Source organism: Crocuta crocuta, unplaced genomic scaffold, assembly GCF_008692635.1.
Source record: "Crocuta crocuta isolate KB4526 unplaced genomic scaffold, BGI_CrCroc_1.0 scaffold186, whole genome shotgun sequence".
NCBI classification, from domain to species: domain Eukaryota; kingdom Metazoa; phylum Chordata; class Mammalia; order Carnivora; family Hyaenidae; genus Crocuta; species Crocuta crocuta.
The window spans coordinates 10,121,548-10,143,469 of NW_027551569.1; the positions used below are offsets into that span (position 1 = coordinate 10,121,548).

The following is a 21,922-nucleotide window of genomic DNA, read 5'->3' on the forward strand; positions in this document are numbered from 1 at the left end:
AGACCAAGTAATCTTTCTGAAATGCAACACTGATCGTTTCTTTACCTGACCTTGAATACTCTGATGGCCTTTCATCTCCACCCCAATATGTTCAGGATAAAAGGTATTTCCTAACCCAGCCATTGTTCTCCTTTCCAGCCTTACTGAAGGCCATCTTTCCTCATGTACCCAAACCTCCAGCAATTCCAAATTATTTGCTGTTTCCTGTACACAACACACTTTCTTTACAACCCCATGGCTCTTCATCCATTGTCTCAATTAGCAAATTTCTATTTGTCTGTCAAATTATTAGCTAATTTTTATTTGTCCATACTTGGAAAATTATCTTTAATCCCTTCTGACTTAAGGTAGTATCTTAACTTCTGTACCCGTACAACTCTGTTTTCATAGCCTTCGTCACCCTCTACTGAAAGTGTTGGCTGACTCATTAATCATAGCTAACATACAAGCAACTTAAAAGCAGGAACTGGTGTTTAGCATAGTACTGGGCACACACTAAACACTCCCTAAACGAAATAAAGAAATGATGCAAGAAAGGATACCATGAGGCACTTTTCTTAATCCTTTCAATCCTATCATTCTCTGACTGTCTTGCATTAGAGATAAAAAATAATGACAATACCATGGGGTAAGAGTTGTTTACAAGAAATCTGGGGCGTCTGGGTGGCTCAGTTGGTTCAGCATCAGACTCTTGATGTTGGCTCAGGTCATGATCTCAGTTTGTGGATGTGAGCCCCATCGGGCTCTGTGCTGACAGTGTGGAGCCTGCTTGGGATATTCTCTCTCTCTCTCTCTCCCCTCCACCCCTTTACCCTACATCAAAATAAATAAATTTAAAAAATTTTACAAATTGTTTACAAGAGATTTAAATTTTTTATGTTTAAAACTTGGTGATAATCTTTTATTTTTTTAATTTAGTTTATTTATGTTGAGAAAGAGAATGAGAGAGAGTGCAAACAGGGGAAAGGCAGAGAGGGAGAGGGAGAATCCAAAGTAGGGTCTTCACTGTCAGTGCTGAGCGTGATGTGGGGCTGGATCTCACAAACTGTGAGATCATGACCTGAGGTGAAATCAAGACTCTGATGCTCAACCAACTGAGCCACCCAGGTGCCCCGATGGAGCTAATTAAGGCTCACCCAGATCCTTCTAAGCCAATAATGACATTAAATTTCACAGCATAAATTTTTACTAAAATTATCTTAAATTGCAGTCCTCATGACTGTGCCCCAAAGTTTTAAGAAATCTTGATATGAACAGTAGTTACAAATATTCTTAAGTAAAAATCTTAATTTAATTTCATATTTTATTATTACCATGCCCACCTCTACCCCAGACCAACCTAGTTCTAATCATGTTTCTTTTTTTTTTAATGTTTTATTTATTTCTAGGAGAGAGAGAGAGAGAGAGAAAGAGAGACAGCGTGAGCAGGGGAGGGTCAGAGAGAGAGGGAGTCACAGACTGAAACAGGCTCCAGGCTCTGAGCTGGCCGTCAGCACAGAGCCTGACGCGGGGCTCGAACCCATGAACCGTGAGATCATGACCTGAGCCGAAGTCAGCCCCCACCCAGGCGCCCCTCTAATCATCTGTTTCTAATTTTAACCTACAATTACTGTATGGAAAAGGATTTACTGTGTTTTTAATAAATGTTTATTCATTAAAAAAATTTTTTTAGGTTTATTTATTTTGAGAGAGAGAGAGGCATGGGAGGGGCATAGAGAGAGGGAGAAAAAGAAAACCCCAAACAGGCTCCATGCTGTGATAGTGTAGAACCCGATGTGAGGCTTAAACTCACAAACCATGAGATCATGACCTGAGCTAAAATCAAGAATCAGCTGCTTTAACCAACTGAGCCACCCAGATGCCCCAATGTTTATTCAGTTTTGAGAGAGAAAGCATGAGTTGGGGAAGGGCAGAGAGAGAAGGGGACAGAGGATCTGAAGTCGGCTCTGCGCTGACAGCAGCAAGTCCAACGCGGGGCTCGAATTCATGAACTGTGAGATCATGATCTGAGCTGAAGTTGGATGTTCAACTGACTGAGCCACCCGGGCGCCCCCAAAAGGATTTACTTTTAATAATGGTTAACTATGAAACTGCTTTTGAATTCAACATAAATGAGAATGACGATAATATTCATCACATGAAGATCACGGAAATTAATGCTAAAGTGGTCCCAGGGAGAATGGGCAGAGGGAGGCTTAAATCATCATTAGTCACTTTAAAACAATCTTCACAAAGAAAAACAGCCTCAAAGACAAAATCGTACTATAATGTACTGCTCACCTTTAAAGCGCCGTAACACAATCCATACAGTAAGGCTACTGCCACAATGCTACAGATAAAACTGTAAAGTGCTGCAAGCAGGCTTGTAGTGGCTAGACGGGAAAAGGAAAAAAAATTAAGTATTTCATAAACATTTATGGAAAATACACATCTGAAAAGGTCACTGAAAAATATTTAAAATGGTATAATATTGACTACAACGAAATATCTACTCATTTGAGTTTTACAAATTCAGTTATGTCATCCTATCCTTTCCAGAGATTTTGAAACGACAAAGATTTACTATCCACAATTTTTGATACAGGACAAAATATATTCACCTTGTAAATAATGAAAATTTATACACGGCAGAAGAAATTGGACCATTATGCTTCAAGAATGTATCCTATAATTTACAAAAGTACAGGAAAATGAAGCTTGCAGAGGTCTAAAAAGAGCTGGTGATGTATTCAGTACTCACTAAAAGATATTAGTCTCTGTAAACAGAATGTGTATTACTCAAAGAAGTAAATTTATATTCCCATGTGTTAATTAATTCTCACAAAAAGAGTACAGATTTGACTAATTACTAACAGCAACAACAATAGATCCACCTCATCAGTAAGTGCTAGGAAAACTGAAGAGCTAAATGCAAAAGAATGAAATCATACCGCTTTCTCACACTATACACAGAAATAAGCTCAAAATGGATTAAAGACCTAAATGTTAAGACACGAAACCACAGAACTATAAAAGAAAACATAGACAGTAATCTCCTGGACATTAGCATTAGCAGTATTTTCTTGGCTCTGTCCTCAAAAATAACAGAAGCAAAAAAACCCACAAAAACACACAAAAGAACAATTGGGACTACATCAAACTAAAAAGTTTTGCAGAGTACAGGAAACTTAACAAAATAAAAAGGCAACCTACTGAATGGAAGAAGATACCTGCAAAAGATATATTCAATGAAGGGTTAATATCCAAAATATTTGAAGAACTTTTTTTTTTAATATTTTTATTTATTTCTAGGAGAGAGAGAGACAGCGTGAACAGGGGAGGGCCAGAGAGAGAGGGAGATACAGACTCTGAAATAGGCTCCAGGCTCTGAGCTGGCAGTCAGCACAGAGCCCCACGTGGGGCTCAAACCCACGAACCGCGAGATCATGACCTAAGTGAAAGTCGGACGCTTAACCAACTAAGCCACCCAGGCGCCCCAATATTTGAAGAACTTCTACAACTCAGTATAAAATGGGAGAAAAAAAGAAAATAATCCAATTAGAAAATGAGCAGAGGACCTGACTAGACATTTTTCCAAAGAAGACATACAGAAGGCCAACGGACACGTGAAAAGACATTCAACATCACTAGTCGTCAGGGAAATACAAATCAAAACCACAATCAGGTATCACCTCACACCAGTCACAGTGACTAGTATAAAAAAGACAAGAAGTAACAAGTAGTTGGCAAGGGGTGAAGAAAAGGGAACCCTTGCGCAACTGTGAATGGGATATAAATTGGCCCAACCTTGAAGGAAACCAGTATGAAGGTCCTTCAAAAAATGAAAAATGGAACTACCATATGACCCAGTAATTCCACTTCTGGGTGTTTACCCAAAGAAAATGAAAACACTAATTCAAAAAGATATATGCACCCCTATGTTTACTGCATTATTTACATTAGTCAAGATATGGAAACAACCTAAATGTGCACTGATGAATGAATAAAGAAGATGTGGTGTATACATACAGTGGAATATTATTTAGCCACAAAGAATGAAATATTGCCATTTGCAGCATGGATGGACTGACTGGGTATTATCCTAAGTGAAATAAGTCAGACAGAAAAAAACAAATACCATATGATTGCACTCACATGTAGAATCTAAAAAAACAAAACAAACAAAAAACACAAACAGACTCACAAACACATAACTGGTGGTGCCAAACTGGGGTTATGGGCAAAACAGGTAAAAGGGATAAAGAGACAAACTTCCAGTTAGAAAATAAATAAATCACAGGGATGAAAAGCACATCATAGGGAATATGTTCAATGATATTGTAATAACTTTGTAGAGGGAGAGACAGCAACTGCACTTATGGTGGTGAGCATTTTTTAATGTATGTAATGATTAAATCACGATGTCTTGTGCCTAAAACTAATATAATACTGTTATGTCAACATATAACTATGCTTCAATAAAAGATTAAAAATTTTTTAAGTTCTGTTCTTATAAGTGGGAAAAAAAGGTCCAACGGAATTACTAATAATAAGGACTAAGGAATGGCTAAGATAGGTATCTTTTATTTTTAAAATAAGGATGATAACAGATTGTTGTTAATGGTAATTTTATATAGTAACCATTAAAAAAAAAACCTACAGGAAAAACTTTTCTTTAGGAGGTATTAAATAAAACTAACACCTTATACAAGTTTGTAACTGACCATATGATGACTACTGTAAACGCCCTACCCTAAGCCTTCTACGTACCCTAAATACTGAAACTGTCTTCAACCCATTAAGTTCTGCTGAAATTCACACTCCTTCAAAAATTTTTCAAAACATTAAAAATGCCCTAGAAACATATCAACATAAGAAAAGCTTAGTTTCTATTTAAAATTTAAGCCACAACATTTTATCAACAGATATGACTTCAATGCGTGTGCTGAGATGTGGACTACAAAAGCTAAGTCTGAAGAGAAATGGACCGTCAAAGCTACAGTAATTTCTTAGCCTTTCATATTTTTTCTCTAGTTGTCCACTCATCTTTCGTGTAAAATTTTAAATGGTTAAATTAAATAACAATGGGTTTTGACCACAGTGTCTGCCAATAAAATTATTTTCAAGTTCTGCAAACCATTATCTGTTTCAGAGTAATACTAGTATGGTCTTTCTCACTTTCAGAATAAAGTATACATGTTGAGAGGAGAATAAATTTCTAAGCATATCAGTTCATAGCCACATATTCTACTCCAAACACAAAGATACTTCTAAAAAGTTTATCTAGTTACTTTCACTAAAAGCAGCTGGTTTTGGTATTCCCATTCTAAAGAAATAACAAAGCTCTGAAACCAAATTCAGAGACATATCAAATATATACACTAGTTCAAAATCCAAATACATTGTCATGTATCAAGGGTCAATCTGTTTGGGATAGGTAACCTTTTTTAAATATTTCATACATCTAAACAAATTCTACCTAAACTCACTACAACTTATAGTTTTCGACAATAGTATGCTGTCACTTCTTACAAAGTAACTCTGTTATTCCTAGATACTTCAAAAAAGTGGCAGAATTAATTTTCTATCTACAAATTAATTTCTGTTAAGTCCTTAATTATTAAATAAATGCCTTTTTCTAATTGAAATTCTGAAATGAAAACTAGAAAAATATTTTAATGTTCAGTTTACTTAATGATCTATAAAATATAAAAGTAATACTAAACGTGTCATGTTTAAAAGGAGGTACTCACCATTACCACCAAAGATATGAATATCCAATTGTTCACAAAGGTACATAACAAATGTATTCACCTGAGGCAGGAGACCAATGAAAAATACTATTGGGAAACAGAGTGTAAACACTACAGAAGAAAAGAAAAGTGTATTAAAAACAGCACACCACATCCATCCTTTTGTTCATTTTTAAATCATAAAATGATTTTAAAACTCCAAAATGAATATAAACTACCAAGCAATTTTTAAAAAGATATCGCTTTAAGCTATTTCTCTCTACATAACTGCTTGGATTTTAAACACGTTTTTCTTATTTAAATATTTATTTATTTTGAGAGAGAGAGAGAGAGAGAGAGAGAACGAGGGTGTGAGTGAGCATGAGCAAGGGAGGGGCAGAGAGAGGGAGAGAGAGAATCCCTGAGCAGGCTCTGCACTATACACTGTCAGTGCAGAGCCTGACATGGGACTCACACCTACAAACCATGAGATCATGATCTGAGTCAAAATCAAGAGTTGGACGCTTAACCAAGTGAATCACCCAGGCACCCCTAACTTTTCAATGGCAAAGAACAGCTTTTAAAATTATTTCAACCATTTTCATATAATAATAATCTGTGATACAGAATCCAAAGGAAACCTTCCATTGCATCTATTTCAAGAACAAAAGAATTACTATAGTATCTGTTCATCATTCACTTTTTTCATTCATAAAAGCCCTACAGTTTTCTTCCTCATGGAGAAGATTCCAATGAACAGCAAAATAAGCTTATTAAAACCATTTTACCTATATAATTGATCTATTTATCAGTGAACTGTTTGTATACAAATAAATTAGTGTTAAGATCTGAAACACTTTAAAGATGACTCACCTATAACTAAATCCCTGGCTGATATCAGCACCAGTGGATTAGTGAAAGTTATTCCATATAATTTGAACTTGGTTGTAGTAAGGTTTCTGCTACCATAATCCAAGAGCCAAATAAGACCACAACATAAACAGAAATAAACTGGTCTACTGTAGGCAATGATACGATTATGGCCCTGAAAATGATATAAAAAAAAAAGTCAAGTTAATTGATTTTAAGAATTAAAACGAGCTATTGAGATCTTTGATGGCTTATATTCTAAGGATTCAAAATGTATCCATATGGAAGCCAAGTTTCTGACTATGGCAGAAGGGAATTACAAACATGGGAAGGAAGAAGAATAGAATGAACCCTGTGTTACTGAAATTGGAGGTATCAGTATGAACTTATTATTTTTTTATTTTCATTTTATTCATTTATTTTAATGTTTATTTATCTTGAGAGAGAGAGACAGAGAGACAGAGACAGAGTGTGAGCAGGGGAGGGGCAGAGACAGATGGAGACACAGAATCCAAAGCTGGATCTAGGCTCCGAGCTGTCACCAGGGAGGCAGATGTGGGACTTGAACTCAAGAATCGTGAGGTCATGACCTGAGGCGAAGTGGGAAGTTTAACTGACTGGGCCACCCAGGTGCCCCAAGATCTTAGTTTACAGATAACATTATTCACTAAACAAAAAACAACCTAGGCCTTCACAGAGAAAAGGCTAGTTTGGGGTTAGGGGAGGTAAAGTATAAGATAAGCCTGGAAGACATTATTGTGAAAAAAAAGGAAGTACTTAAACAGTGATAAGCATATGTCAAAAAGACAGAAAGGGCAGCTTGGTAGGCTCCCAATGGCCAAATGAGGGATAATTTGTGCATCAAAATAATGTTAGTAACACTGTAGTCCACTGAGTAAAATACGAACCCATGAATACATACCAATACAAGTTAAGACAGAAAGGAAGGTTCTTAGAGTAAGAAGTCCGCTAATAAATGTGGAAGGAATGATGGAATTAGAAAACTACTACTTGGCAACCAGCAAATGATAACTGATTCATGCAAGAAATATCCTTTTTTACTGAAAATAAGTAGATGGAAGTTTCCAGGGCAAGGAGGCATATATAAAATCTCTTTATGAGACACTTATTAACTATAGGAGAAAAACAGTAACATTATAGTAAGTAGTGATTCTCGAGGGAGTGGGAAGGAATTTTGTCTCCTAGAGGCAAAATTTGTCCCTAGACGACATTTGGCAATGTCTGGAGACTTTCTGGTTGTCACAGCTGGGGAGTGTGCTACTAGCATCTAATGGGTAGAGGTCAGAGATAATGCTAAACATCGGATAATGTACAAGACAGCACCCCTCCCTCCCATCAATTCTCAACAAAGAATTATCCAGCCCCAAATGTTAACACTGCAGAGTTTGAAAAACCCTGCATATACTACCCTTAGCCAAAAGATGAAAGTTAGCACACTAGTGCTAACACCATTAGTAAAAGCATAAATGAACATCATGTGCTTCCTGATATGAGGCACTGAAAAGAACGTATCATTTTCATAATTTTCCTTTTAAAAAAGCATGTCCTGTATCTAATCAAGAAGAAATATCAGACAAACTCAAATTAAGGGATGGTCTACAAAATAACTGGCATGTACTCATCTAAAGTGTCAATATCGTGAAAGACAAACACATACCAAAGAAGTGCTCCAAGATTAAAAGAGGCTAAAAAGAACAAATGCATAATCAGGGATTTTCTACTGCCAACTAAGTCAACAAGAAATACCTGAGTAACATCTGTAGCTTAGAAAATCGTATCAATGTTTAATGTCCTGATTTTAATAATTATATTGAATTAATAATATAAAGGAATGCCTTTGTTTCTAGGAAACATACATGGCAGTATTTAGAGGTAAAGGAGCACGTGTCTACAATCCACTCTGAAAAGTTGTGTGTGGAGTTAGCAGGGTAGGGGAAGGGATAGAGCAAAACTAGAAAGAGAATAATATGAGACAATGTTCACACAGGGATCTGGGTGAACGGCATCAGGAATTCTTTACCCAATCCTTACAACTTTACCCTAAATTTCAAATTATGTCAAAATTTGAAATTGAAAACAATGCTGTCATATATCATTACACTTCAAAACCATTCTTACAAAACATTAAACAATCAGTTGAAAGAAAATCATTGGCCGCCTTCTTTTGTTCATCTACACTCTCGATTAAGTATTCTAATACTTAATGGGCAGAAATAACAATATCCAAGAAAGAAAGCATCGTCATAAACTGTTCTTGGAGTCCATTTTTTTAACTATTTTAAAGAGAATGTCCTTTGGTCTTTCTAAGTATTAAATAAATACTCTATGGTGAGTTCTAAAATTGGATCATACTTCACAAAAAATACTGTTTATCAGCTAATACTCTTTTTCTAAAGTCACAAAGTAAATAATAAGGTTTTTAATGTCCTCAGTGTCCACAGGTCTAAACACCAGATCAATGAATTACTTCTTTCTTTATTCTTCCTCCTAATGGTTACCTAAACAAAATAACATACAGTTCCCCCTTCTTCAAAATTCTATTTTTTTAATACTTATTCATGATTTAGTCCTCAAAATTTATTAAATGCAAGTAATGAAATAATGAGTTTTATGAACCATGTCTACCTAACTGATAATCTCCTCCAGAAACAGTCTGTCAGAAAATGAATTATTATGCTCATTATCAAACTAGATTTAGAGTCCACAGTTACAATGCCATTTTACTTCATGCTAATACATCACCTGTATTCCTAGCAGAATGTCAAAACTTAGATGAGAAAATAACAACATAAATCTTAATTCAATCTGACATATAACCAAAAAAAATAAAAATAAAAATAAAGGCTTTGATGAATGTTAGGGAATTACAAATGACAGGCATATTAGAATGACTTACATGTCTGGGAGAAGAAGAATCTGGTTGAACACTCTAAAAATGAAACAAAAACACAGATTATAGGACTGAGGTCCTAATAACTTAATAAGCAACTTTCAAAATGCTTGAAATAATTTCAAGTAAAATATTCCATAGGTAAGAAATGACCTACATTAATTCTGTTGAAATATCAACAGAAGATGAAATACCAGCTCCAGATACTGGTGTCACTGTGATACCAAAGAGATCTCAAATCTTTCCGGACTTTTAAGCTTATTATGGTTCATTAATAATTGGCATCTAGCTTAACGTTACTGAGATGGCATATGGTAGCAGGTCCATCTTACTCACTGAATCATTACTACACTTAAGTATAGTTAAGGTAGAATGCTTTCTTATGTGATACCACTCCATTCAGGAAATGCACAAAATATGGGGTTAGCTTATAAGAATTCTAGTTCTGCCCACAAATTCCAAGCTTACTAAATAATTCCACAGTATTTGTATTAAGCTTATTATCTGCATTTTCACATCAAAGTCATCAAGTGAAGCTGTCTCCCTTTAAGAGATTTTATCAACTTTCCGGGGCGCCTGGGCGGTTTAGTCGGTTAAGTGTCCAACTTTCACTTAGGTCATGATCTCACGGTTCGTGGGTTCGAGCCCCGCGTCGGGCTCTGTGCTGACTGCCGGCTCAGAGCCTGGAGCCTGTTTCAGTCTGTGACTCCCTCTCTCTCTGACCCTCCCCTGCTCACGCTGTCTCTCTCTCTCTCCTAGAAATAAATAAAACATTAAAAAAAAAAAAAAAAGAGATTTTATCAACTTTCCATAAAAATGTTCAAAAGGTATTTTGTGGCTACTTCCCAAATCATGGCTTTTCTCCCAGGCTCCATCCAGTTCATTTCCAGTAGCATGCCGAACAACTTCACTAGGATGACCTCTCACCTATCTTGGAACTCTTGGTCTATCATGGACCAAGCTCACTGAGTTTGCCACGTGGCTCTAGGTTGGACAGGATACCAGGTAAGCTCTAAACTCTTTCAATTCCAACATCTGGCCTCTAAAAGCCTCTGTTCCAGTCCTTCTTAACTTCTGTTTACGATATTACTAAGCTTCTTCTAGTCAAAAGACTTTTAAAATCTAAAACATTTTAAAATCTCAGTCATCTCTTACCTTTCCATATCTAACCAGATTAGCCTGAGAACAGTGAACAAAGTTAATGGGACAAGAGACACTGAATCAAGAATTTAAATAGTTTAAAGCAATAAAGAGATGCACTATAATGGTTAGAATGGGAAGAATAAAGGCCAGAAATTTTGACAGAGAATCACCAGATCTAATCAAAGGGGCTTGGTTACTTGTTATTAGCGATCGAGGAGTAAGGGATAGAGACTTTGGGATTTGCAGTCAGTATTCTATTGTCAAAAGTATAGAGAAACTGGGTGCTCGCTTTGGCAGCACATATACAAAAGCATAGAAACTGGGAAAAAAATATTTATCAGAAGATGACCATGTGCTATTTTTAAAATGTGCCCTTGGGGCACCTGGGTGGCTCAGTAGGTTAAGGGGTTGACTTTGGCTCCAGTTCGAGCCCCATGTTGGGCTCAGTGCTGACAGATCAGAGCTAGGAACCTGCTTCGAATTCTGTGTCTCCCTCTCTCTCTGCCCCTCCTCCACTCACGCTGTCTCTCTCTCTCTCAAAAAAACAGCTTTTAAATAAACACTGAAAAAAAATTTTTTTCTTAATGTGCCCAATTGCCTCTTAGGTATGCCGGACTAAAGCTTGTGAGAAGGATGAAGACTAGGACACATAAATCTAGATATGATCCATTCAAAGCAGCAACAAATAAGGTAATAAAAGAGGGTGACTTCACTGGCAAGGAGTTGCAGGCTGAAAAGAGGGCCACATAAAACCCTAAAAAATTCTCATAAACTAAGAAGTAGTGCAAGACCAACAAAAGGTAGTTATCTGAAAAGTATGATAATCATCAGAGTATCATAAAATCACAGATGAACAATGAGGATAATATAAAAATGGAAGATATTATTCACAGCTACTAATGATACAGCACTCACAAAGAATGGAGAATGAGAAAGGACATAAATTTGGCAATTAGAGATTATTACCCCATACAGACTGCAATAATTTCTGTAGTGCAATGAGGAAGAAAAGTATGGATGGGTCTTTAAGAAATGGGATAGATGACACAAGCAGCTTATTCTACATGTCTGCCTATAAGTAAAGTACAGCTTATGGTATAAAGAGAACTAAACAAATAGTTTTCAGGACGGGGGAGGAGTTGTACATGTTAGCATATATTGGGCAAGTAATCAATACAAGCAAGGGTTTTTACTAGCTCAGAAAAAAAGGAAACAGTCCACACATTAACAGCCCACACTGATTCTGCATGGAAGGTAAAACATCAGGTATTTGAGCCTTCCATTTTTGGAAAACTTAAAATTAATAATATTTGGCACTTTAGACCTACTGTTTAAATAGCAAAGGGATACCAATCTTCTGCTTTCAGTGTCCCAAAGAATATATACACTAGTCTTGACATTACTCTACCTAACCGATGATGGATTTTAATAAATTTCACCTACAGAAGACTTAAAATATGGGAGTGGGAGAGATGAGGCTGTTATTTTTAAAATGAATTTCAAGAATGCTAATTCTTTTTTTTTTTTTTAACATTTATTTCTGAGAGACTTGAGAGAGACAAATCATGAGTGGGGGAGGGTCAGAGAGAGAGGGAGACACTGAAGCTCAAGCAGGCTCCAGGTTCTGAGCTGTCAGCACAGAGCCCAACGTGGGGTTCAAACTCACGAACCGTGAGATCATGACCTGAGCCGAAGTCGGACACTTAACCAACTGAACCACCTAGGAGCCCCAAGTATGCTAATTCTTATTTTTAACAAATGCCCCCCCAAAATAGTTCTAAGGAAGCTTCAATTACATATCATTATTTTTTAAAGTTTATATGTCCTTTGGTTCCCTATCCGGTCTAATGTAAACATTTAGGAAAAATAAATCTAAAAATTCTTATCTTCCTATAAATGCAATGAATGACACAAAACCTCTCTGCCTTTTATCCAGCTGTCACTCCCTAGTCAGAAAACAAGAGAGAGATGTTGGTACCTTAAGCAGCGAGTACTGACAGCTGGCTATCACCAGGCAGAACTGGAAGACCCAGATATCTCTGAAGAAGCCTTGTATGAGAAGAACAGATCCCAAAAATGCCACAAGAATAGCCAGGATGACAGCTAACACATTTTCCAGAATCTCACGATTTCTGTAGATAAAAAAATGTCTGAGTAAGTACATCATCAATATAAGAAAGTAATTAGAGCGAAAAAAGGGAAGACATGAATAAGAAGAAGTTCATACTGTCCTTGCGGACATGTTTTCTTGGTGCTAGTTTGGAATAAAGTTTTGGATCACACTGAAAGAGAAACCAGTTTACGTGGAAAATTAACACAAAATCTTATGTGCAAATAAAGCATGCTATAGTCAATTGTGAAGTTCTAATTTTAATACATATTAATTTTAATTTCTATTTTAAAAGTTTACTCTTCTTTAACATCTGCCATATCTTCTGTCACCTTTGTTGCCAAATAACTAACCAGCTTGAATATCAAATAAAAGGAGATACACAAACAAGTTTGAAAAACAAAATCTCAAAACAGTCTCTAGGAAATTAAATTGAAAAGCCGTTTTATAGGACAAAGTTTGTAACCAAATTTTGTTACCAAGGAATTTCATTTTCCACATTTCTAAATCATCTGAAATAAATTACTTACATATAGGCTATTACATATATTGAGAATGAAAACATTAATAAAACCTACCAATGCTGCCTCTATCAAACCTGCTGAGACAATTCCATATTTTATTAAACTGACACTGCGAAAGAAACAGTATGATGACCCAGATACTATATATAGCAATGAAGAGTATTTTTATGTGTCATACCAAAAAAGGAGTATCTATCTCAAATACTTCTTGGGGAAATTTTATTCACAATATGTTAAATATTTGCTAAAAGTCTTATTTTTAAAAATCACTGACATGGGAACTTGCTCAGTACATTTACTATCCAAAGAAAACAGGACACAAAACTGTACATATAGGAAGATATAAGCTGTTATTTAAAAGCATACATATATAGGTTAAAAAAGACAATATATCAAAATGATACTGTTAATAACGGTTCTGAATGGAAAGATTATGGTTTGCCCCTTTTTGTCCTAAAATCTTCCTACACATATTTCATTTTCTAGAATGCGTAAAGAAATATTTTTATAATCATAAAAATTTGTATTGTTTTTATTAAGTCAATGCCATATTTATAATCATTAACTGACCTAAAAAAAAAAAAAAACCCAGGTATCTCTGTACTAGGTTTGTTTTATAGTTCTCTCAGATTAAAACAAGTTCAATAGTATTTTCAAATCAATAAACACTAGTAGTTTGTTCTCATATGGCAGTTGGTGGAGTTCTAGATTTGTCGATGTGCTGCCAAAGCGAGCAGAGCTCCAGATTAGTCAAATCCAGTGATCCTTGGCATTTCCACTACGTTACATACTGTCTACAGTTCTCATCACTGAACGGGTGCTCTCCTTCAGCTTCTGCTAGTTTTAAATTTTGATGAATCCAATTTACCAACTTGTTCTTTTACTGTTTTTGGTGTCACATGCACAAAATTTTGCCTAATTCAAGGTCACAGAAATTTTTCTCCTACTATGTTTTGGTTTTTTCTAGGAATTTTATTGCTTTATTAGCTTTTACATTTAGACCTCTGATCCATTTTGAGTTAATTTTTATAATTTTATAATAGAGTACAATGTAAGTATAAAAGATTTTATTCATATGAAAATGCAATTGGGCCAGCACCACTTGTTGAAAAGCTTACCATTTCTCCACTTAACTGATTTGGGATATTATTTTGATGCCATTTAAGCCTGGAGTTTTCTTTACAGGCAGGTGTTTATCTACAATTTCCATTTATTTAATAGATACAGTACCATTAAGGTAATGTGCCTTTCAGAATCAACTATGATGATTTATATCTTTTAAGAAATTTGTACATTGTTGGGGCGCCTGGGTGGCTCAGTCGGTTAAGCTTCCGACTTCAGCTCAGGTCATGATCTCACAGTTCATGGGTTCGAGCCCCTCATTGGGCTCTGTGCTGACAGCTCAGAGCCTGGAGCCTGCTTCAGAGTGTGTCTCGCTCTCTCTGCCCCTCCCCCACTCATTCTCTGTCTCTCTCTGTCTCAAAAATAAACTATAAAAAAATTTTTTTAAAAAAAGAAATTTGTACATTGTCAAGTTTATTTACATATAGCTGATCATAATATTCTATTATCCATGTAACACCTGCAGAATCTGTAGTGCTGTCCTACCTCATTCCTATTGTTGGCAATTTGCATTTTTCTCTCTTTTTTTCCCCCAATCAGCCTGGCTAAAGGTTTACCAATTTAAATTGAGTTTTTAGTTTCCTCGATCTCTCTCTATCTTTCTCTATCGTTTTTGTTTCCTTGCTGATTTCTGCTTTGTTCTTTCCTATTTTCTTTCTCCTGCTTATATGGGCTTAATGTATTCTTCTTTCTCTAGTTTCTTAAGATGGAAGGTAATGTCACTGAATTGACTTTTCTTCTTATTTAGGGCTATACATTCTCCTGAGTAAGGTGTTACTGTCAGCCCCCAAATTGTGATATGTTATGTTTTCATTCAGTTCAAAATACTTTCTATTTCCTTCTTAATTTCTTTTTTGATCTGTGAGTTATTTAGAAGTATTATTTAGTTTCCAAATATTTAGGGATTTTCCAAGGTTCTTTTGTTTTTAACTTAAAGTTAATTCCACTATGGTCAGAGAACACACTAAGTGTGACTTGAAGCCTTTAAAATCTGACCTTATGTTGTGGCCCAGAATATGGTTTATCTTGGTAAATGTTCTAGCTGCATTTAAAAGGATGTGTATTTTGGGGCATGTGGGTGGCTCAGTCGGTTAGGCGTCTGCTCAGGTCATGCTCTCACAGTTTGTGAGTTTTAGCCCTACATAAGACTGTGCTGACAGCTCAAAGCCTGGAGCCTGCTTCGGATTCTGTGTCTCCCTCTCTCTCTGCCCTTCCCCACTCCCCGCCACGCGCGCTCTCTCTCTCTCTCAAAAATGAATAAACTTAAAAAAGAATGTATATTTTATTGTTATGAGTGGAGTTCCACAAATGTCAATCAACTTAGTTTGGCTGCCAGTACTGTTCAAGTCTCCTATGTCCCTAGTGATCTTCTACATATTTATTCTAATCAGTTATTCAGAGAGGGGTGTTGAATTACACTGTAATGTGAATTTGTCTATTTCTTCTATTTCTCTTTTTGTTTTTTAAGTTTCTTTACTTATTTTGAGAAAGAAAGAGAGGGAACCAGAGAGGGGCAGAGAAAATCCCAAGCAGGGACCATGCTGTTAGGGCAGAGCCTGACATGGGGTTTGAACTCATAAACTATGAGATCATGACCTGAGCTGAAACCAAGAGTCAGACACTCAACCAACTGAGCCACCCAGGCGCCCCTATCTCTCCTATTTCTATTGGCTTTAGTGTAAAAACATATAGGATAGTTGAATCCTACGAATTAATTGACCCCTTATCTTTACAAAATACTCTTTATCCTTGGTAATATTCTTTGCTCTAAAATCTACTGTGTCTGACATTAATACAGCTTTTCCAGCTTTACTTTGATTAGTATAGCATGGTTTATCTTTCCCAACTTTTACTTTTAACCTATCTCTGTCTTTATATTTAGTGCATCTCTTACAGACATCTCTTGCTTTTTTCCCCCCAATTCAATTTTTGACTTTTTCTATCTTGTCATTTATTTTCTGCTGATGTGTTCTTGATCTCCTTTCCCTCTTTTTCTGCCTTCTTTCAGAGTAACAGAGTAATTTTCATGTCCCTTTTTAACTTCCTAGCTGTAACTCCTATTACTCTTTCTTTCATTTTAGTGGTTGGTTTAGGATAATATACATTTTATGGCAGTTTACTTCAAGTGATGTTATACCAGTTCATAAGAAACAGTAGTATGCTTTTATATGTTCCTTCCCAGCCTTATGCTATTGTCATGCGCTTTACTTTTACTTGGTATAAATCAGATAATATATTGTTATCGTTTTTTAAAATATCCAATTATCTCTTAAAGATACTGAATGAGCAAGAAAAAAAGTACTTTATGTATTTATCCATGTAGTTAACTTACCATTACCAATGATCTTTGTTCCTTTGGGTAGGTCCATATTTCCATCTGGTATTATTTTCCTTCTGCCTGAAAGATATCCTTTAGCATTCTGTAGTGCAAAAATTCTCTCAGTTTTTTGTAGTCTGAAAATGTCTTTATTTCATCTCCGTTTTTTAAAGATATTTTTGTTGGGTAAAGAATTCTAGGTTGACAGTTTTGGGGTTTTTTTCCTTTCAGTACTTAAAAATGCTGACCCGTTCTCTTCTTACTTGCTTTACTTCCAGCAATAAATCTAATGTCTTCCTTATCCTTATTCCTCTGTACAAACTGTTTTTTCCTCTTGGCAGTTTTTAAGGATTTTTACCATGAATTTTGAGCAATTATGTAGTTTAGTATCGTTTTCTTCATGCTTCTTGTGCTTGGGGTTCATGAATGTTTTTGAATGTGGATGTTTAGCATTTTCATCAAATTTGGAAAGTTTTCCACCACTTCCTCAAAATTTTTTCTCTTCCTGTCTTTTGAAGTTGTCTCACAGATTACTTTCATTTTGTTTATATGTTCTTTTCACTGGAGGATGTGAGTGGGAGAGGATTCTTTTTCTGTTTCACTTTGGATAGTTTCTATTGCTATGCTTTCAAATTCACTAATAATTTCTTCTGTGATGTTTAATCTACCATTAATCTCATCTGTTTTATTTTTCATCTCAAACACTGTAGTTCCATCTCTATAAAAGAACTATTTCAATAAGTTTGATTTGAATCTTTAAAAATACCTTTCACGTCTCTACTTAACTTTTTTAACACACAGAGTACAATAAATACTTATTTATCTTTAACGTTTATTTATTTTTGAGAGAGTGGAAGGGAGGAGGGGAAGAGAGGAGAGAAAGAATCTGAAGCAGGCTCCATGCTGTCAGCACAAAGCCCAATGTGGGGCTGACCCCACAAACTGTGAGAGCTGGACATTCAACCGACTACCCAGGTGTCCCTTGTTTTAATTTTTTTTCAGGTTTATTTATTAGAGAGAAAGAGAGAGACAGCGCGAGCACGCATGTATGTGAGGCAGTGCTTGAGTGTGTGCGACCAGGATAGAGAGAGGGAGAGAACCCCAAGCAGGCTCTGTGCTGTCACAACAGAGCCTCATGTGGCTTGATCTCAGACACTGTGAGATCATGACCTGAGCCTAGATCAAGAGTCAAAGGCTTAACCAACTGAGCCACCCAGGCGCCCCCAATTATACTTTGTTAATGTCTTTGACAGCTAATTCCAACATCTGTGATAATCACAGGTTGGTTTCGATTGGTTCATTAATCTCCCTCATTATAAATCATGTTTTACTGCTTCCTTGCATGCTTTGTTATCTATGGTTGGATGCCCCGGTGAAAACTTTTAGGTGGTAATAATTTTTAGATTTCTGTAAGTCTTCTTGAACTTTGTTATGCTACTTGGAAACAGTTTGATCATTTTAGGTCTTGCTTTTAGGACTTGTTTGGTGGGTCTGCAGCAGTGCTCCTGCGAGGGCTAATTATTCCCCACTTTCTAGGCAAGACTTTCCTGAGTACACAATGTACCGTAAAACGTGAATAATGAGTTTTTTCATTCAGATAGGTGGGAAGAGGCACTATTCCTGTCCCTGTGTGCCAGACACTGCTCCTCTAATCCTTTCACACACTTCTTACCTTGGCCTCAGATGGCTTCCTCACACACATTCACTTATCAGTATCTGCTAAATGGCTGTGGAGACCCCTGCAGAGCCCTGAGGTTCTCACTGTGAACAGCAGTCCCCTCTTCAATACTGTCCTACATGCCTTGGTCTCCCTGGTCTCATGGCTCCATCTCCCCAACTTGGGAAGTCTGCTGGGCTCTATTTCAGTACCTCCTCCCTGTGTTGCAGCCAGTGAGGAAGACTGGGGACTCTCTTAAGGCAGTAAGCTGGGGCAACTGCAGGGCTCGCGTAATGTTGCCATCACTTGGAAATCACTGTCCTTTGTTGTCGCACCTCCCATGTCTTGAAAACCAAGGTTTTGTGCACTTTTTCTCTTTTTCATTGTTTCAGGCAGGAGAGTAAATCCAGTCTTTTTTACTTCAGTCAACAGGAAGCACCAAGTTTTAATGGACTAATACTGTTCGTTATTAAGAGTCTGGCTTTTAAGTAGAGTTCCATGATTCTTACTGACAATAAAACAATTTTTTGCTTTAAACATTAAAATTGCCACACAAAAAATTTTAATGGATTCAAGAGAGTCCATGTTTGAGGCACCTGGGTGGCTCAGTCGGTTAAACGACCAACTTCGGCTCAGGTCATGATCTCACAGTGTATGGGTTCGAGCCCCGCGTCGGGCTCTGTGCTGACAGCTGGCTCAGAGCCTGGAGGCTGTCTTCAGATTCTGTGTCTCCCTCTCTCTCTGACCCTCCCCTGCTCACACTGTCTCTATCTCTCTCTCAAAAATAATAAATAAAAAAACATTAAAAAAAAAAAAAGAGAGAGAGTCCATGTTTGAGAGCCCTATTAAGTTACATTTTATCTTAAAAGGACCAATATAGGAAACATTTTCCAACATGGTAACCAAGTAAAAACCGCAATGGGTAATCAGGGAAATTTCAATTTAAAAATAAAATCTACGTATTTTCTTTAATATCACCTGTTCTCACCTGTCAAACAGGGCCAACAGTGTGAGTCTGTCAAAGTTAATGCCGATCCATAGCTGGGGTAAGATCCAAAAGCGATAATAGTGTTTAACCTTTTGAGCAGCTTCTTCTGTTGGACCATAAGTAGCTGCCAAGTCAGGGCTTAGATCAATGTCTTGTTGCTCCAGCAAATCTGTATCGATCGTCAATAGTCTGTTCAACCGAATCTGCGGAAGAGAGAGCTAAAAGAAAGTCAGCACTGAAAGGCTTAGAATATCTTTACTCAAGTCATGATTCAAGGGCTACTTAATCAGCTTGCAGAAGACCTAAGCCCCCTCAATTCTCTACACTCCTTACAGATATTTTATGATCATTAAAAACTACAGAAGGTGATAATAGGACGTATACTTAAATAAAGCAAATTAATCAATAGGTTTTTGGAAAAGTTGTATTGGGAGAAATATTTGGAATCTTAACATTTTGTGATGGTATAGCTAGTGAATCCATAAAAATCACTTACAGTGTATTATTAGTGGCTTCCCATCTCCCTGTCACATTTATGGCCTGGTTTCATGAAGCTCTGCTAAATCTAAGCTCCTCTGAACTGGATTCAATGCTTTCAACTTCCATTTCTTCCTACAGCCTCTACCACTGTAGTTCCCAAATCCTCCTACATCTCCTTTACTTTTGTTTTGTTTTGGCAGGCTGCTCATCTGAGGAAATTACCACATTACACTTCCTTTAGCTTTAACTCATCCATTCAACAGTTAACCAGTTTTCCCTTCCTCTGAAAATGTCTGGGGGGGTTGCCTGGGTGCCTGAGTTGGTTTAGGGTCTGACTCTTGATTTCAGCTCAGGTCATTATCTCGTGGTTCATGGGACTGGGCCCCCCACAACGTGCTCTGCACTGACAGAGCAGAACCTGCTTCAGATTCTCTCTCTCCTTGTCTCTCTGTCCCTTGCTTATGCTCACTCTCTCACTCTCCCTCTCTCTCTCAAAAATAAACAAACATTAAAAAGATTTTTTTAAAATAAAAATGAGGGGCGCCTGGGTGGGTCAGTCGGTATAGTGTCTGATTTCGGCTCCAGTCGTGATCGCACGGCTCATGAGTTCAAGCCCCACGATGGGCTCTGTCCCCATAGCGCAGAGCCTGGAGCCTGCTTCAGATTCTGTGTCTCTGTCTCTCTCTGTCCCTCCCCTGCTCACACTATATCTCAAAAACTAATAAACATTAAAAAAAATGTTTTTAATAAAATAAAAATAAAAATGAAAGAGTCTAAAGTTTCCCATATGTAGCACAGCCCTAGCCAGCATTTCACTACCCCAAGGATCCCATACCATTTAACAGTGAAAAACAAAACAAAAAAAATAATCATGTCCCTATTATTTTACTTTCCAATGAAGTTTCTTGGAATACACGCCAGCAAAAAAGCAGAGACTGTCTTTACTTTTCAAACACCTATGTGGGAAATAGTGAAGAAAATTTGCTTCCTATAAATAATGTAGCCATTTTTATCTCTAAGCGTTGACAAATACCTCCCCAAACATTTTTTTTTTCTCCAGGGTTTCTCAGCCTTGGCACTACAGGTATTTTCAGCCAGATAATTCTTTGTTGTAGGGGCTGTGCTGTCCACCGTAGGACGTTTTACAGTATCCTTGGCTTCTATCCAGTAGCTGCCAGTAGCATTTACCCTAGCTGTGACAAATATAAGTGTTTCCAGACATTGCCAAGTGTTCAAAACCACTGCTGTATCCCAACTCACATCTATGGTCTTAAAACCCAGCTCACAACTAATCATCTTCAGGAAGCCACTAATAATTAATCCTTTTGGCACATTTATTTATATGTATCTCTTATGTGTTCCATATAAGAATTTCATCTGTTTTGTCTTTTCTAAGTTCAATATAAACATCTTAAGGACAAAAACAGTGTTATCTTTTTAAAATATCCCCATTGTGGGGCGCCTGGGTGGCTTAGTCGGTTAAGCGTCCGACTTTCACTTAGGTCATGATCTCGCGGTTCGTGGGTTCGAGCCCCGTGTTGGGCTCTGTGCTGACTGCCAGCTCAGAGCCTGGAGCCTGTTTCAGTCTGTGGCTCCCTCTCTCTCTGACCCTCCCCTGCTCACACTGTCTCTCTCTCTCTCCTAGAAATAAATAAAACATAAAAAGAAAATTTTTTTTTAAATATCCCCATTGTATCTCACATGGCATATTTTTTTACAGAGTGATATCATCACTAAGCTTATTATACATACTGGTACATGGATAACTAATAGTTAAGGTAGATGATATTCAAAATCATAATTTTCAAAGTGAAGTTTTAAGATGGCACAATCAGATAGATGATGACACTGGTGAGTAAATGAACCTTTATATAACCTCAGAAGTGTAATTGTGATAGTGATTGTAATAGTGATTCATACATAGCTAATTAAACTTCATGGTATTTTAGGTTTGTTTCCTGACAAAGGCCTTAGGAGATCCACTAGGGGACAGCAAAGGCGATTTTGCCGTAGTTTACAACTAAATTGATATTTTATAACTTCAACTTCTCTGATTTGTGTAACGAAATCTGAATACACATCGTTTACT

The 21,922-nt window shown here is 36.8% G+C and overlaps 1 protein-coding gene across 1 annotated transcript in view; it reads right to left on the reverse strand.

The window, feature by feature from the left end:
- PCNX1 (pecanex 1) overlaps positions 1 to 21,922 on the reverse strand; it is a 168,988-nt gene that overhangs the window by 47,251 nt on the left and 99,815 nt on the right. The window contains exons 14-19 of the mRNA XM_077750650.1: positions 19,354 to 19,571; positions 12,614 to 12,767; positions 9,499 to 9,531; positions 6,585 to 6,756; positions 5,733 to 5,843; positions 2,281 to 2,372 (exon numbers count right to left, since the gene is read on the reverse strand). Coding sequence (XP_077606776.1) covers positions 2,281 to 2,372; positions 5,733 to 5,843; positions 6,585 to 6,756; positions 9,499 to 9,531; positions 12,614 to 12,767; positions 19,354 to 19,571 — 780 coding nt within the window. The remainder of the gene's footprint in view (positions 1 to 2,280; positions 2,373 to 5,732; positions 5,844 to 6,584; positions 6,757 to 9,498; positions 9,532 to 12,613; positions 12,768 to 19,353; positions 19,572 to 21,922) is intronic.